At 40.3% G+C, this 18,499-nt stretch overlaps 1 protein-coding gene across 1 annotated transcript; it reads left to right on the top strand.

The window, feature by feature from the left end:
• Positions 1-3,963: 3,963 nt before the first annotated feature.
• LOC130924529 (cytochrome P450 1A1) lies at positions 3,964-12,258 on the top strand. Its single transcript, XM_057851172.1, has 7 exons — positions 3,964-4,086; positions 4,319-5,191; positions 5,284-5,410; positions 9,941-10,030; positions 10,103-10,226; positions 10,303-10,389; positions 10,466-12,258. Exons 2-7 carry the CDS (start codon positions 4,352-4,354, stop codon positions 10,761-10,763), a joined length of 1,566 nt encoding a protein of 521 aa, XP_057707155.1. The 5' UTR covers positions 3,964-4,086; positions 4,319-4,351; the 3' UTR covers positions 10,764-12,258.
• Positions 12,259-18,499: the final 6,241 nt, after the last annotated feature.

The raw sequence follows: 18,499 nt of genomic DNA, 5'->3' as shown, positions 1-18,499 counted from the left end.
TTCGCCAACTGGTTCTCCTTTAGATTAACTGACCAGAAAAACCAAGCCTTTAGACTGGCCAGTGTTTTAAAAGGACGTTTGCCATTCTGAAGCTAATGCTAACACAAACGCTATGCTAATGCTAGGAGTTACATTTAGCATTTGATGATCACTCAGCACAGACTTTTGAAGGCTAAAGCCGCATTGCATATTCTCTCTTGCCAAGATAAGAAAACAAATCTTACCGTGTTTCCAAATAAGCAAGATGGAGCGCATTCTAGCTTTAGACACATTCTTAACTGAGGTGAATTGAATGAGGGAAAGGTACAGCTCATCTCACATGACTCACACGACCCAAACACTGCTACGATGCAAGCTGATGTACTCCACTTACAATATGAAAATGTCACTCATTCTGAACATATGACAGAAACTGTTGCATTTTTCGTCTCGTCGGCGTCTCGTCAGATGAAAACCTACATTTGTCTCGTTATGTTGTAGTCTCCCAAGCCACGTTATTAGCTCGTCATTGTGACGTCATCGTCATCAAAAACCTGTTCGTCGACAAAATATTCTATTTATCGTCATTGTTGACAGAAACAACACTGGTAGCAAGTTTTCAATGGGTTAGAAAAGGGTTTTTGCCAGGCGGAGAAGATGAAGGTAGGAAAAAGGGCCTTTTGGGGCAGTCTCAGTTAAAATGTCAGGGCTTTGTGTACTCATTGAGGAATTGGTGGAGCATGCATGGAGTAAAAAAATATTTTTAATTAATTAACTCTAAAAATCCCGTATAGTCTCTAACTCATTGGCTGCCTTTGGCAGTGCTAGACATCCAATCCACTTAGACTAGGAGGGGCGAATAAACAGTCTAGTTGCGCATCCACAGCCATTTCTCCCACTTTAAATGAATTGGACATTTGTCGTTGTCAATAATGTCACACCAAACTGGCGTAATTAATTTTGTCGGGACTATTTTTTTAGATGCGTAATGCGACCACTATAGAGAGGAGTGCTTCAGGCACTCGTGCCCATGCTGCATTCGAGAAGAGTGGGAAGTCAGACATATCCCACTCGAAGGGTACCAGTTGCGACCTCAAAGCGTTCCAAGCGTTTTTTATTTACTCCAGCAAACTTGCCTTCTCGTAAGTCGGGGTACTTTTTTTTTTTTTTTTTGTAACTTCGCTATTAGGGCCTCGCAATTTGAGTGGCCTTCCAATGATATTTTTCCTGGTCCGAGGTTGGAAAATGTCCGACCTCCCACCCTCCTCGAATGCATCATCAGTCTACGGAGTCTTGACTGAAGAACAGCAACATCATGAAACATGCAATTAGAGCCTGTGGAAACAGACAGAAGAAATGGGCAAATGAGAGTTTGAACAATACAAACTGTGGATACTTGCTGGCTACGACATAAACACACCGGTGGAAAAAATATGACTCCCCTCTGCAGCCTGTTACCTACAGAGCTGCTGGACTACAAATGTTGCTGTTCATACTGCAGTTATTGACATGCAATGGTAAGTTTTAATAACTTCACCCTGAAAATATAGCCAACATTATTGATTGCAAGAGTCATCTGTGGATTTCATGCGTGCATATGTTGTTTTTTATTGGCATGCTAGGATGGGCCCATTGACTCGCGCTAGCTTAGCCACTCCGGAGCCCTGAAACTACCGTAATTTTCGCACTATAAGGCGCACCTGACTATAAGCCGCCACCCACCAAATTTGACACGAAAACAATATTTGTTCATAGATAAGCCGCACTGGACTATAAGACGCAGCTCTCCTTACTGTATTATGGGGTATTTTTACCAAAAGATATTAACCGGTAACACTTTATTTGACAGCGGCATCATATGACTGTCAAAACAAAATGAACCAGCGTGAAGCTTTGAACAAATTGGCTGCAAAGCTTCAAGAAGCTTCATTTGGCCATCACTGCTCCCTTGGGGGAGATAGTCAACCTCTTCTCCCACCTGCTGTATATACTATTGTTGTCCAACATGCCTCCTAGCATGCATTGCAGTGCTATAGATGTAAATAACAAGCAAAAAATCATGTTATGTGCGAATTACTTCTTCAGTTACTGTTCCAGTTGTTTCATTAATTGCTAGTTATGGTATTTGGTAACACTTTATTTGACAATAGCGCCATAAGACTGTCATAAGGCCATCATAATTATGAAATGATACTGCCATGAACATTATTGAATGCTTATTACAGACGTCATTTAGTGTTATCTGGCAAATTATCTCACTTTTGAATGGATGAAAAAGATGGACTTCATTGGAGTTAGTGACATAATTTTACGGATACACTTAATGACAGCTGTCATAAGCATTCAGTAATGCCCATGATTGTGCCATGTCATAACTCATTTAATCCCAAAAACGTATAAATATGCTCTATTTTTAATTGTTTCAATGTCCCAACGACGTATTTATACGTCTTTTACGTTTTTTTTTTCATAAGAGACATCTCTGGGATCTGATTCAATTGAGCTCCAAAGCACAAAGTTGAAAATCCATTTAAAAGCAATAAAACTGGCCACTGGAGGGCAGTAGCACATTTGGTAAGACCCGCAACCCGATTCATTGGCAACGAACAGCCGGGCCGCACGGCAGGGGAGCCGGCAGAAGGATGCCAGGCAGCGGACGACCGAGCAGAACAACCGAGAGGACGCCCGGGATGCCAGGCACTGGACGACCGAGCAGAACGACAAGGATCACCAGTGCAGCGGACGATGTCGTTGAGTCCGAGTTTCTCGCTGATCAGACCCCACAGAGACTCAAAAAAATCCATCTTTATGAGACAGGCGGCAATGAGGGGAAAGTTTACCCGGCTGTCACGGCTACAACAGCATCATCTCTCAGTCAGTTATGTGTAAATAAATTGTTACTTTGCTATCAAAAGCTCTATTTGTCTGGTGGTTTATGTTATTTTGTAAAAGGAAAACATTATGTAGATGTTTGGGATGTAGCTAAAGAAAAAAATAGCTGTGTTTAAGTCCAAGTTATGTTTGAAATGTATGCTTTCAAAAAAAGCTCAATTTCTCTGTTTTTTTCATCAGAAATGGGAAAATTTCTAAACTAAGCTATTTTCTAATGCTGATTTCTATAGAATGGAAAAAGATATGAACTAACTTTGTTTTCCTGCTAAAAGAAGAGAGTCTAATCTTTCTTTTGATGGGTTCAATGTTAAATAGCAATAGAATAGAATTTTCTGTGGGCCTTGCAAAATCAGTCAAAATCCAGTAAAACGGCCAGGAGCGAAGGGGGCTGCACCGGTGAAAATGGCTGGGAGTGAATGAGTTAATTATGACAGTCCTGTGACGCCGGTTTCAAATAAAGTGTTCCTATTAACCCAAATAAATCAACAAATAGGCCGCACTGGATTATAAACCGCAGGATTCAAAATGAAGGAAAAAAGTAGCGGGTTATAGTCCAAAAATTACGGTCATAAATAACTAACTAATTGCACGGAATTTGTTTGAATCTGCTCCACTGACTAATTAAACCCCGCTAACTCAAAGATTAAGCCTCATGTCAAAAATTCTGAACTTCCCCTTTAATATGATGATTTAAAAAAATATATATATATATATACACAACTTTAGTCTTGTAACAATATATATTCTTTTGTCATATTTTAATTTTTGTATTAGAACTTTTTTCCTATCACATTATCACTCTGTTTTTGTGACTAACTTTGTTCAACTTAGCAGGAGTTTTGTTCTTATCACGAACTTTTTATAGTCATGAAAGAGCAATTAAAGCTTTATCAACTACAAATGAAACAAGCATAATAAAGCATTGACGCGCATTGCTTTGTTGCGCACCGCTTTGTGCATGCATAGGAGTCTATTCGAAGACATTGTAATCACACATGCAAACGCACGCACACACCTTTCAAGTGCACCAGACTTCATTCATGACAAAACAGAAGGAGGAGTGATTACATCACGCACTGCAGCCAATGGAGTGGAGGTGCACGCTATAAAGCAGGAGCCCATGCTCTCTTTTGGGGACATGAGGAGAGTAAACTCAGGGTTGAGTTGTATCTTTGGACCCCACTTGGATTTCTTTGCTCATCTGTCCACTTGAAGGTAAGCTCACTTCATGCACAACAAGCCTTAAAAATGCATAACTCCTAGAATTTTAAGAGTTTTATTTTGTGAGAGTGTTTGCAGATTTCTCATTAAGTTTCTAGTAAAACAATTTTGTTTATTTTTGCACGTGCATGGATATTACACAGTCCTCACTCACTATCTGCAACAGGTAGTCGATATGTTGCACAACCGTCCTGCATTGACACTCCATGATCTTCTTTATGTACAGGTGTTTTGAAGTCGCAACCAGAAACTTGCTACCATGGTGCAAATGTTACTGCCGTATATTGGAGGTGTGACCGTGTCCGAGACCCTGGTGGCCGCAACCACGCTTTGCCTGGTCTACTTGTTGCTCAAGTTCTTCCGAAACGACATTCCCGTGGGGCTAAAGCGGCTCCCGGGTCCCGTGCCCTTGCCCATCATCGGCAATGTGCTGGAATTGGGTAAAAGACCCTACCTGAGCCTTACCGCTATGAGCAAACGCTACGGCCCTGTGTTTAAGATCAAGATTGGCTCGCGTCCTGTCGTAGTGCTGAGCGGCAGCGAAACGGTGCGACAGGCGCTCATTAAACAAGGTGAGGAGTTCTCAGGAAGGCCCGATCTGTACTCCTTCCGATTCATCAGCGACGGCGAAAGCCTGGCCTTCAGCACGGACCAAAAGGACGTGTGGCGTACTCGTCGGAAGCTGGCCCTCAGTGCCCTACGTTCCTTCGCCACCCTGGATGGCACCTCGTCGCAGTATTCATGCATGCTAGAGGAGCACATCTGCAAAGAGGGCGAGTATCTGCTGAAGCAGATCAATAACGTCATGAAGACCGACGGCAGCTTTGACCCCTTTCGCCACATTGTCGTCTCCGTGGCCAACGTCATCTGCGGGATGTGCTTCGGCCGCCGCTACAACCACGACGACAAGGAGCTCTTGAGCCTGGTGAACCTCAGCGATGAGTTCAGCCAGGTGGTGGGCAGCGGCAACCCTGCCGACTTCATCCCGGTGCTCCAGTACCTGCCAAGCACCACCATGAAGATGTTTGTGAACATCAACGAACGTTTCAACGCCTTTGTGGGGAAAATTGTTACTGAACACTATGCCACCTTCAAAAAGGTAACAACCACCCTTCCTTCCAGCTTAGTCATTAAATGTTCTCCCACAATATTAATGTTTTCATTAAAGCTGCCCGATTAATACACTTTCAGGACAACATTCGGGACATCACTGACTCCCTCATTGACCACTGCGAGGACAGGAAGCTTGATGAGAACTCCAATGTCCAGGTGTCAGATGGCAAAATTGTAGGGATCGTCAATGATCTCTTCGGAGCAGGTTGGTTGGATCCAGTGTTGTTTTTGGCAGCCCTTTCAATTTCCCTCTTTTGGACAAAAATACTTTTTAGGCCTTAAATACCTGCAACATGAAGCAATTATCAGAGAATCCCAAAATTTGAAAAATAAGGTCCTAATGACACCTTTTTTTCACATTTGTAAAAAAAAAAAACTCAAAATGAATATGTGTAATAAGTAGGGTTGTTCCGATCATGTTTTTTTGCTCCCGATCCGATCCCGATCGTTTTAGTTTGAGTACCTGCCGATCCTGATATTTCCCGATCTCATTGCTTTTTTTTGCTCCCGATTCAATTACAATCATTCCCGATAATTTTTCCCGATCATATACATTTTGGCAATGCATTAAGAAAAAATTGAATAAAACTCGGACGATTACACACATTCAACATACAGTACATAAGTACTGTATTTTGTTTATTATGACAATAAATCCTCAAGATGGCATTTACATTATTAACATTCTTTCTGTGAGAGGGATCCACGGATAGAAAGACTTGTGACTTTGTATATTGTGACTAAATATTGCCATCTAGTGTATTTGTTGAGCTTTCAGTAAATGATACTGAAGGCCATGCCCACATGCATGATGGGAAGTGGAACCATGACAAGTGGAACCATGACTGTGCGTAGTGCTATCAATTCATAATCGTAGGGAGAGGGATTGTAAGGCTTTAGCCAATTAAAATAAGGCTCCAAAAGCTGCCAAAATTCATTCTACTCATTTTATGCTGCCTTTTAGCTCTCTATAAAGGCAAAACGGCGCAATTACAGATGGAGCGCGACAATGCGTGAGTGGGTCGTGCAGCGCATGCATTAATTGCGTTAAATATTCTAACGTGATACATTTTTTTAAAAATTAAGTACCGCCGTTATTGGGATAAATTTGGAAACCCTACCTTAAGCCTAAACTAAAGACTCTGGCTAAGTGTAACATATTATGTCTGTAACGTTAAATACAATTAGAAAACGACTTAATTAAAAAATATATATATATTAAAAAAAGGCATGGCCGATATTTTTTTGCCGATGCCGATACTTTGAAAATGACGTGATCCCGATCGATCGGGACATCTCTAGTGGCGGGGGGGGCGTAGCTTCTGTGACAAATGAGTCACTATCAAACACTGCTACTATGCAGGCTAACTTACATATACAATAAGAAAATGTCACACATTATGACGGAAACTAAGGTGCATTTTCGTCTATTTCGCGTTCTCGTCGGACATAAATAGGCATTGGTCTCATTATGGTTAAGTTCATACTGCAGGTCTTAATGCACAATTCCGATTTTTTGTCATATCTGTGTTTTTGGCGTGCCCGTTCAGAATGCTTTTGTCAATTAAGCTCGTTAGAGTATCACGCATGCGCATTAATTCGCAGTCCGAGATGCGACTGACCCGCATGCACAGGCGCATCAAAACAAAAGCTAGCTCAATGTCATTCTAATGTGGTCATATTTTGATTTCCAAAAAGAGGGCACAAATAACAGACATGAATAATTACCGTTTAGCTAGTCTTATATTCAAAGTTTATTTGGATTGACTTTGCATGTATGAAGCACACACATACGGACAGTTTGCCCTAACTCTCGGCCGTGTAAGCAATCTTGAAATATTGCATATTTGGAGCACAGAGAAAAAAACGAGCATTCTCAGACTTATCCCCCACCCCCATTTTTTTTTTTTTTTTTTTTTTTTTTAATGGCTTTTGTCAAGCCCGCCTTTTTATGACTCTTGTCAAGCCCGCCTCTTCCCTGAAAGCCGCGTTCAAGCTAGGTGCTAATGCTAATGCACAGCTGCATCAGTACTGGGGTGGTAACCGCTTGGTACCTCATGATACGATATGATTTGCGATAGAAAGCTCACGATAACGATAATCTCACGATATGGCGATACAACGGTTATCGATACATTTGTTAGGAAATCATTCTAGGATATTCCACAAAACAACTAATGAACAGAAAAACAAGCTATCTTCATCCTTCTGCTCTAAGTTTATCTCTAGTAGACGTCCAATCCATTTGAACTTGTAGGGTGGCAGCAAATGAACCCCTCCCACTTCTATGGCTGTCAGTGGCAGCTAATCTCAGGCAATGAGGTAATTTTGGGTCATTTCAGGTCGTTACCTGTTGATTTTCAGTGACTTCTTGCTGAGTTTGGAGCATTTTATGGTCACTTCCTGTTGATTTTGGGGCATTTTATGGGTCACATTCTGGTTATTTTTGGTTACAGAGCAGTATGTTACCCAGGAATAAAACGGCAGTGACTCAAAGTCAACAAGAAGTGATCTGTAAATGCCCTAAAATGAACAGAAAGCGAACAGTAAATGTCCCGAAAATCGGACAGAGTGACTGTGAATGCTCTGGTTTTGATGTACGAACTTTCTTTCGCCCTTCGCTGCCTTAATGGATTGGGCATCGAGTGCCGTCAATAGCAGCCTTCGAGTTAACTGAGATTATGTTGGAAGATTTTGGTAGCAACTTGTTGGTCCCTAATTTTTTTTAAAACATTGAGACCTTTTTAAAACATTATCTCGACTCTTGCCTTGAGCGTATCGATAACCTTTTGGGATGCAAAGTATCACGATATATCACCATTTCGATATTTTGTCACACCCCTAATCACTACTGTAGTGCCTTGTCTCTCTCGCTCTTTGATGACGTAATTGCTGCATGAATTCCAATTTGGGGGACTTGACAGTTCTGACCACAGCACATTCTGGAGAAATGTGTCCCAGATCGGATTTTAACCACACACGAAAGCGACCTAGATCAGATTTGAAATGGCTCACTTTTATGCGATTTATTCGGTTCAGACCGGCAAGTTGATGCCTCACTGAAGTTGGAAAAACACGAAAAAATCGGATTTGTTTATTAAGACCTACAGTATGAACCAAGCCTATCTATTAGTCTCCCAAGACACATTTTTAGCTAGTTAGCGTCTCATCACCGTCATGAAAAAAACTGATCATCGAAGAAATATTTTCGTTAATGTCATCATTGAAACCGAAACAAACAATGATTGGATAGATTGAACTTTCCTTGTTACTTATTGCATAGTTTAGAGCTTAATGGAGTTAAGTTTCCAGTTGGTGAAATATTGGCGAACTCAAGTCATGAGGGATTTGAGGCACTTTGTGATCTTTGGGAAAGAGTGTGCAGGATCTACTGGAGATCTACTCTATTTTAAGTGTGAGACAACTCGGAATAATCAAAGGAGACTATGTTAAAGGTACTGGATAGCTCCAGTGGCTTAGGAACTAAGGGTCTCAATTGACTAGTGTTACTGGAGATCGTGGAATTTAGCATCACTGTTAAGCCCTTTGAGATGTTTTTTTGTGATTAAGAGTAATATAAATATACTTCACTTGACTTGACCTTGATGACCAAAGTACCACTAATTTCTTACTGTTAAGGCTACTGGAGATCTCTCGTGACTAGGGTTGTTCCGATCATGTTTTTTTGCTCCCGATCCGGTCCCGATCGTTTTAGTTTGAGTATCTGCCGATCCCGATATTTCCTGATCCGATTGCTTTTTTTTTTTTTTTTTTTTGCTCCCGATTCAATTCCAATCATTCCCGATAATTTTTCCCGATCATATACATTTTGGCAATGCATTAAGAAAAAAATGAATAAAACTCGGACGAATATATACATTCAACATACAGTACATAAGTACTGTATTTGTTTATTATGACAATAAATCCTCAAGATGGCATTTACATTATTAACATTCTTTCTGTGAGAGGGATCCACGGATAGAAAGACTTGTAATTCTTAAAGGATAAATGTGACCTTGTTTATTGTGACTAAATATTGCCATCTAGTGTATTTGTTGAGCTTTCAGTAAATGATACTGTAGCCATTTAACTTCTGCCCAAATGCATGATGGGAAGTGCAACCATGACTGTGCATAGTGGTACCAATTAATATATCTTCTCTGCGTTGGGAAATAAAATAGGGTTTTAAGAAAAAGAACAACTACTACCTTTCTTCCCAACATTGCTTCCCACGATATTTCTAATTAGTGAGAGAGGGATTGTACGGCTTTAGCCAATTAAAATAAAGCTTCAAAGGCTGCCTAAATTCTCTCTACTCATTTAACGTTGCCTTTTAACTCTTATGTATACGTAAACCGGTGCCATTATAAATTGAGCGCGACAATGCGCGAGTGGGTAGTGCAGCGCGTGCATTAATTGCGTTAAATAGTTAAAAGTGATTACCGCCGTTAAGGCAATAAATTTGATAGCCCTAGTTTAAGCCAAGACTAAAGACTCTGGATGAGCGTAAGACATTTTGTCTGTAACGTTAAATACAATTAGAAAACGATTTAATTAAAAAATATGATATATACATTAAAAAAAGGTATGTCCGATATTTTTTTGCCGATTCCGATACTTTGAAAATGACGTGATCGGACATCTCCACTCGTGACTCCAGTTATGTTGAAGCACCGGTCAAAAACACTACTAGTGTCCTGTAACTAAAAGTTATGTCTAAATTGTCTTCTAGGTTTCGACACCGTTTCAACCGCCTTATCCTGGTCAGTAATGTACTTGGTGTCTTATCCGGAGATTCAGGAAAGGCTTTATCAGGAGATAAGTAAGTACCTAGATAGAGGAATTCCCCATCCCTCATCTTGAGAGACTATTAACCGAACCTTTTAATTTCCAGAGAACAAAGTGGGACTTCACCGCACCCCTCTTTTATCAGACAAAGCCAACCTGCCATTCCTTGAGGCTTTCATCCTGGAAATGTTTCGGCACTCATCGTACCTGCCATTCACCATCCCCCACTGGTAAGCTCTATTTTTGTTACATATGTATGATGCTATCACAGGTTACATCTAATGACTGATCTTGTTATCATTCTAGCACGACAAAGGACACATCTCTGAATGGCTTCTTCATTCCTAAAGACACCTGCGTCTTCATCAATCAATGGCAAATCAACCAAGACCCGTAAGTAGGATGCTAGCTCTACCTTTACCACCTTGTTTGCTAGTAAAGAAGACTAATCTCAATGTTTTCTCTACAGGGAGCTCTGGAAGGATCCGTCATCTTTTAATCCAGAACGCTTCCTTAGTGCCGATGGCACCGAGCTCAACAAGCAGGAGGGCGAGAAGGTGATGAGTTTTGGCCTAGGCAAGCGCCGTTGCATCGGCGAGGTCATTGCGCGCCAGGAAGTCTTCTTGTTCCTGGCCATTATAGTGCAAGGGCTGCACTTCTACGCAGTGCCCGGCAATCCTTTGGACTTGACGCCTGAGTACGGCCTAACCATGAAGCATAAGCGCTGCAAGCTAGGAGCTACCGTTCGGCCGCTTGGCGTGCAGTGAATACCTAGCAGAGAAGAGCCTATGAACAATGCGCAGCGCTGGAAATAACGCAACCACAGTAATCACGATCTACGTATCAACGCATTGTCCTTCCTGCGCAATTCAACTTTTCACTGAGACTTAGACCAAATGGGGTTCCACAATTATAGTAGTACCAATGATTGGTTGTGACGCTACTTTAGAATTTCGCAAAAGTAAAACCACATTAGAATAAATTTCTTTTAACTGACAGTAAGTATGTACAGTAAGTTACATTTTTTGTGTAACGGATGCATGACTCTCAAACAGGGCCATATTGTCAGAATGTAACGCATAGGACGTCAAATTGAAGCCGAGCAACTAACAATGTTGTGAAGAGATGTTTTTGCAAATGTCCATGTTTGTGATTTTGGGTCCCGCTGCTATCCTGTGACTTCGAATGAAATACATTATGACCTTAAGCTGTTTATATTTTATAACCCAATATAATGTGGATTTAAAAACACTGAAGCTATATTTGTATCCTGAAATGTGATTGTTGTGTTTCTATCAAGTATTTTGTAAAGTCATTTTATGTGCCTGATATTTGTTTATATTTGAGGGGGAAATTAATTTGTTTGTACACGTATGTATGTGTTTGATTTGTCAGGATACCAAAAAAAAAAAAAAAAAGTGAATGTTTTTTTTTTTTTTTTTACATGTCTATCATTGTTATGACTGCGTGTGAGTAAAAGTGGATACGTGATGATCAAAACGTCAATAAAAATACGCCGAATGTGTTTTTTGCACCGCTTGCTCAGTCTCCTTGCTCTGTCATACACAAATCTGTCCTTTCTTTCGGTTTGTCCACTCATTTAATGCAACACTTTTTAACTTTTCAGTTTGGTCGATTTTAGTGACACCAGTGGACAAAAGTGGTAGTGTTTTGCATTAAAGAGCATACGACAGGAGAAAAAAAGTCTTAAATAGCATTATTATGTGAATTAGAATCATATTTTGAGACGATTTGAGTATATACAACAATTTAGCAAAGCGCAGATGACGAGAAATTAGTCTTTTAATCTGCCGGTTAGCCACGCCTACCATTATAGGGCTCGAGCCTCCCCAACAGGTGGATGACGTCAGCAGGAGACTGGGCTCATCGGTTTTACTATTCAGCGCATTGAGGGGGAATTATTCAGAGCGAGGAAAACGTGACGAAGAGAGCCGCAAAATGTCATTGTTTCAGTCTCTCTACTCCAATATTTTTACAGGATATTCTTTTTATCCAAGTATTTTTCCCCAATAGCTATATAAATGGCTTGAGAAGGACCAGTCAGCCCTCCGAGGGGGAACTATTCACAACGAGGATAACGCGACGAAGAGAGCTGCAGAATGTCATTGTTTCTGTCTCTTTACTTCAATATTATTACAGGATATTCATTTTATCCAAGTATTTTCCCCAATTGCTAAATAAATGGCATGGTCATGACAAATAACAGTCTTGTGCTAAATGGAATATGAAATAATAAAAATGCACTTATTGAGGACGACATGGCAAAATTACTCCATAAAGTTCAAAACTGTCGACTTCACCTTCACTGTCGCACCTCCAGAACGATATTTTATGACACCTAAATTGGACATTTCCCTTCCCCGGCTTCGGAGAATGTAAACAAACCAAGAGGCGTGGCAGCAACATGCTAACCCGAACCGAGTGATGTTTCAAATTCTTCGAAGCGGAAAATCACACACAACTAGCCCAGATTATTTGACATGACGACTGGGTTGTCGATTGTCTTCGCGGATCGGCAAAACCGCCCGGCGGAGATCAAAATTTACAGCTCGTTCCCCGGAGGAGGGCGGCTGCAGTTGTTGTGCAGCTAATGTGCATGAGGAGAGCTTTTTACATGCCTATCAATGATCAAACGTAAGTAGTCCTTTATTTAAAGAAAGTTTGTAGCATTTACTTTGTAATCGCTGTATTCGTATTTGACATAATACAAAACAAGATTTTTACTCACTTCCTCGTAAGTCCAATGGTTCCACAGTAGTAGGGCTTGTTTTGGCCAAGGTCCTACGAACCTACTCAAATTGACAATATTGCATAATGCCATGGCAATCAATGACTTTTGGGAAGATATATGAGTAAAAAATGGACCAAAAAAAAAAAACAGAAAATAAGCACTCATGTAATGTGACTATGCAACTCTACCATGCTAGACTGTGCGTCCCGGGCTGCAGGGGGACGGGTATTGATAAGCATATGCTTTTTCCCGTCTTCCTTTTTCATCGTCTTTTCGGGCAAATTATTCCATATTCTGTGACTGTCAATGATTCTCCTTCTTTGGCTAAACTATCCCACATTCTGTAACTGTCAATGATACCGATGATGATGACAATGACAATGACAATAAATTTCATTCATTCATTCATTCATCCACGGTGAATGGGAACATTTTGAAACTTCAAAAAGGCGCACATGCCTCTCCCTCATAGCGCAAGATTTTTCTGCAGCCGTTTGGCTGGCGTGATGCGAAAAATAAAAGTATTAATCCGGAAAATCAGATGAATCCTTAGTCCTCATACACAACAGTACAGCTGTATAATGAAGTGGACGCCTTCAACCGTACACGTCAAAGCGCCCTCCTCCTCAATGCAAGACCAAAGGCGGAAGTCACTCATTTTCATGGCGCGGGATTAAAAAAACTAAATAAATATAGGGATCGCTTCCACACACATCCAAGCGGTCCATATCATTCAGGAGCATAAAATACTGTGTGTATTATGAAAAAAACATGCATTTTCGTGTCACATGCACTTTAAGGAAGACTATGTTTCCAATAAGGACCAGCGCACACCCGAACAGTGACGTAAAATCATCAATGAATCAAATATCAATCTCCCGGTCACCTGCAAATGGATCAAACAACATTTCTGTTTCCAGCGACTGTGTGAAGGGCGAATAGTAATAAGGTAATGAATCCAGTTTGGGCTAAACAATAGCATATGACGGTTAGCAACCGTGTGGCTACCCCCCCACCATCAAACTTTTTGTCTCTTTTGTTGCTCTGCCATCTTTTCAGCATTCGCATTGACTTCAGTCTTCATAGTGAATTACGATTGGGGGGAAGTGACGTATGCCGTAAAGCAGTCAGCACATTTGTAGTTTTTTTTTGTGTGTGGCAGTTAATTAGTTAATTAGTGCAGGTGAAAGCGATACAGAGCCCCTCAAGATATAAAAGAGGTTTCATTCAACTAGTTGTCATTCGACATATGATCACAAATGTTAAGAAAATATTTTATAAAGGTTTAAACGTTACTTCGTGTTGCTTTAAATACTATGAATTTAAAAATAAATAAACTTAAGAGAGTTACGTCAGGGCCACAACCAAAGTTTTTATTTTGTTTGTTTGTATTCATTTTATTGTATGAATTTTGTTTTTAATACATTTTACAAACTAAAAAAAAAAAAAAAGTTCATATAAAAAGCAGAGTTACAAAAAAGAAAACACCCCTGTACACAATTTTGCAGGGGTTAATTTGAGTCGGATCTTGCCGGAACAAGATCCGGCACCTCTTGATTTTGGCCTCCCTGTATTCCGGGACTTATTTACTTATATATGCACTCTCGTGCATATAAAATAATAATAGTATAAAAACGTTGGGGGGGGGGGGGGGGGGGGGGTCGTTGATGGCTTTCTCCACTTTATCGTGGCAACAATAAGAAAAAAATAAACAAAATAATAGCGGACTGCCACCACATTCAACCGCGAACTTTTGCTTCTCGCTTGTCTCCCCCTCGCTTCCTACTACTCACAGCTCTCCAGTCCCAGCGTCTCCAGTGGCGGACTTGGCAATTTTGGGGCCTAAAGCGAACATATCCAGGGGCCCTCTTCATGGGTCAGGGGTTAAAAGGTGAGAAGGGTGTGTAGGAAATATGTTCTGGTACACTAGGGCTGTCCTAAACGACAAATTTTCTCCTGATTAGTCAGCCGACTAGTTTTACGATTAATCGACTAATGTAATTATTTTCTTTTTTTTACTAATTTAGCAATGAAATTTTTGTTGACGCTTATTAATTCACAAAACTATTTTGGAACACTTAAATTCTTTATTGAAGTACAAATAATCATGTAAATAACAATAATTAATCAAAAATAAACAATGAGGTTAAATGCTGATAGCATTTACTAGTGCAAAAGAATGGAAAGTAAACAGATTCAGAACACTGACTTTGCCTTTCCAACATTATTCAAAACAATTCTTTAAAAAATTCTAGCAATATTATTATAGTATACTACTATATATAATAGTAGTATGATAATTATAATAAATATTTATTGCCAATCATATTTGTCATGAAGAGTGTCATTTGAAAGCTATTCTTGCTGTAGTATCTGTATTATGTAGTATTTACTCAACATATTATAACATTAATTCTGAAGTATGTGGGATTAACTCGAGAAATCATTATTTATACGACGAACATGACGTGCTTTTGCTGTTAACCAGCTGTTGACTGTTATTGTATGACTGACTGGAACTGTACTACATTGTTTCGCCACAGGGTGTGCTGTCGTGTATTTTATGTTTGGTGTGAACAGGAAGAAGTAAATTAAAAGAGGCATTAGAGGCCTGTTCTCAACTTCTGCCTCACTGCACTTTGGCTCTCATGGAGAGCCCGTTCGCTCATGTGTTCGAAATAAACGATAGCCGACGTGCAAAGTTGCAAGTGAGCTGTAAAAATAGCGAGCTTAGTGGCGTGAAAACCGCGGGAGAGCTAAGTGAAGCTAACGAACAGCTAAGCGGAGCTAAGCGATGCTAAATGAAGCTAAGCGACTGATACTCTGTCCGTCGTCGTGGAACAGTCCATTGGAGTGCGTGTGTGTGTGTGTGGGGGGGATCATATAAATGCAACATTCAACTGGCTTTCTTTTTTGTTTTGTTATTTGTTTGTTTGGTATGCTGACATAATTATACATGATGAATAGTTGGGGGTGCTGCCGGCTCCGGTGGCCCAAGCCGTTGCTCGTTGGGGCAAGGGCAGCTGGTTGGGGGCCCCCTACTGGTTGGGGGCCTAAGGCGATCGTCTACTTCGCCTGAATAATAGATCCGCCTATGAGCGTCTCTTAAACAGATCGTGCATAGTGTCTTGTTTTGAGCTTTTTCTTGACAAAGGTATCGAACACACGACATGCTGACACTTTTGTTTCTGTATTAACACATGGAGCTAACAGTACGAACACAGCTTGGGGCTCTCGGCAGGTTGTGCTTCTCTGACCAAAACAACAGTAACATTGCGTGGACTTCAGGCTGCCTCGGAAAACATTATATTAGAATATTACACATAGTTACGGACATTACAGTTTAAAATAAATTAATAATATGCATAAATTCATTTACACAACAAATCCCAAGAATTGCATGTTGTTTATAAAAATTTAACGTCATTTGAAAGAGTCGGAGATTTGTTGATGCACTGAAAAGCTGGACCAACAAATCACGCCCCTGACATTAAAAAAAAAAAAAAAACCTTGAAATTTGCGGCATCTGGGGAGCAAGCAGCCAGGATCAAACGGTATTTCAACATGCCAAAAAGACAGTTGCATTTACTGTCTTTTTCAAAAAGAAGGAAGATGGTTTAAAACGAGTCAGAAAAGCCCATAGTAAAGAAAGAAAAAGGAAAGTCCCACAGAATGGCAAGTGGGCATTTGTGTTGTGTTTTCAGCACCATTTTCTGAGTATCTTCCGGGGCCTGGCCCCGTGCCGTCATCCTTGCGCTGTCATATGTACTTTGCGTTCTGGCACCTTATGATTTACAAATTAAGCACTGCAATTTTGCAATTGGTTTATAGTACCTCTTGCAACAAAATATTAATATTAATATTTATCATCATTTTTGAACAGCAATGTTTGATTTTCATTGGCTAATTTTCAGGATTTATTTATTGAAGTAATTTCTGTGATCGCTGTGAGTTTTTAATTAAGTGTGTGTTCTACAGTATGTTCATTTCTTGAAACAATGTGTATGGGTGTGTGGATTAATGTTGTGTCTTGTGCTGCTCCAATAGGAACAAGGGGGAAGCGGGGCCACAGAGTGCCCAGTTGGTGTTGTGTCTACTGTATACACTGTGCTGAAGTTATATAGGAATGTGAACTGGAATGCTACGTGCACCAAAAAGCGGAATAATTGGGGTCAGCAACAGTCCAGTTCCTGAGTTTGGGTCAGGACGTGGCCATGTTTCCCTTGTACTGTGAAGGAAATGGAAATAATCTGTCAGCATTATAAATCTCTTCGAATGGTACAGTATGGTATGTTGGAAGTAACATTTTAATGTTAAATATACTGTATACATATATATATATATATTCATGAAAATCTGTGGTGGATGCTGTTCTTTCAATGAGGGAAGCCTAAAAAAGTGTGTCTGTCTGTGAGTGCTATGTGACAGTGGAGGGGCTTGGCTGCACCCCCTGCTCGGTAGGGAAAGAAACTCGAGTGCCAGAAGTCAAACACTCAAACCACAAGTAGCTAGAATACAAAAAAAAAAAAACACACCTGAACTAGACACTTGATTTTTTTGCTATTAATTCTTATCAGTGTTGTTTTGGCAGCCCTTTTAATTTTCGTCTTAGTCGTTTCGACGATAATGCTCACACAGCAGAGACCCTTAAACACTAAAGCAAAATTGCATATCCTCTCTACTGTGAGTGTCTCAAACAAGACATCCTGAAGAGGACACTGGTGAGTTGCGGGCGGGGAGGATACGTCACATGACGTGAGTGACACAACCAGACAATGTTGACACTGTAGTCAGATGAAAACTAGCATTCATCTCATAGTGTTTTAGTTTCCCAAGACACATTTTTAGCTCGTTATCATCTAGTCATCGTCATGAAAAAAATCGTTCGTCGATGAAATTTTCCATTATCGTCACCGCTGGCGAAAACAACACTGTTTTAACAAAGCAAGTGTCGCTATGACCATTATGAAAGTCTCCAGTTTAACTCAGGACAATGGAATGAACATTTTAAAATGCCTCCCTTGGATGTTAATTCGACAAGATCACTGATTTGCTCATTTTGCGGTCAATCATAAAGGGATTCAGCCTTAGACAGATCATTGAATCATTACGCAGAGAAGCTGAGCATCCAAGCCAGCAGCCGAGCCCATCCCACTGCCAATAGACCCCCAATGACGTACAGCGTGCAATGGGCGGGACAAACTCAGCCATGACTGGTCTTGTTTCGCTGTAATGGAACAATACAATCTCGAGTCTGGAGACGCACAGCGTCCACACCATAAGCGGATTTTAAGGGGGAACCACGGGGGCCAGGCCCCCCCTGGTGGCCGCAAAGTGTCATTGCATGAAATTGACTTGTGTATATATAATATACTTGTATATATATTGTCCTGTGTATATAAAAGTTGTAAAGCAATAAAACTGCAACAAAAACAAATTAAATGAACAAAAAAATCTATTTTCATAATGGGTCAAAATTATTTTTCGAACAGATCATTTGACTAGCACCTTAGATGGTCATTTGCTTTGCATATAATCCCCCCCCCCCCCCCCCCGAAAAATTAGGGGAGGGCAATTTTATTTTTCAAATGATTTTTTCTTTGATTGAAAATATATATATATATAATTTTTTTATTGAAGCAACTCTTTTGGGATTGAATGATTTAGACACAAATGTCCTCCCCATAATATGGCCCAAACACAAAAAGGATTGCTTCAAACAAAAAAAAACTTTTTCAATGACAAATTAAA

Source organism: Corythoichthys intestinalis, chromosome 1 (assembly GCF_030265065.1).
Source record: "Corythoichthys intestinalis isolate RoL2023-P3 chromosome 1, ASM3026506v1, whole genome shotgun sequence".
NCBI classification, from domain to species: domain Eukaryota; kingdom Metazoa; phylum Chordata; class Actinopteri; order Syngnathiformes; family Syngnathidae; genus Corythoichthys; species Corythoichthys intestinalis.
Note: the sequence above shows the minus strand (reverse complement) of the source record. Positions and strands in the feature narration are given on the sequence as shown.

Bases quoted from the DNA above. Each gene is read 5' to 3' on its own strand.
- LOC130924529 (XM_057851172.1), top strand. From the start codon at position 4,352: ATGGTGCAAATGTTACTGCCGTATATTGGAGGTGTGACCGTGTCCGAG. The intron at 5,411-9,940 runs GTTGGTTGGATC...ATTGTCTTCTAG, and splicing joins CAATGATCTCTTCGGAGCAG to GTTTCGACACCGTTTCAACC. The intron at 10,227-10,302 runs GTAAGCTCTATT...TTATCATTCTAG, and splicing joins CCATTCACCATCCCCCACTG to CACGACAAAGGACACATCTC.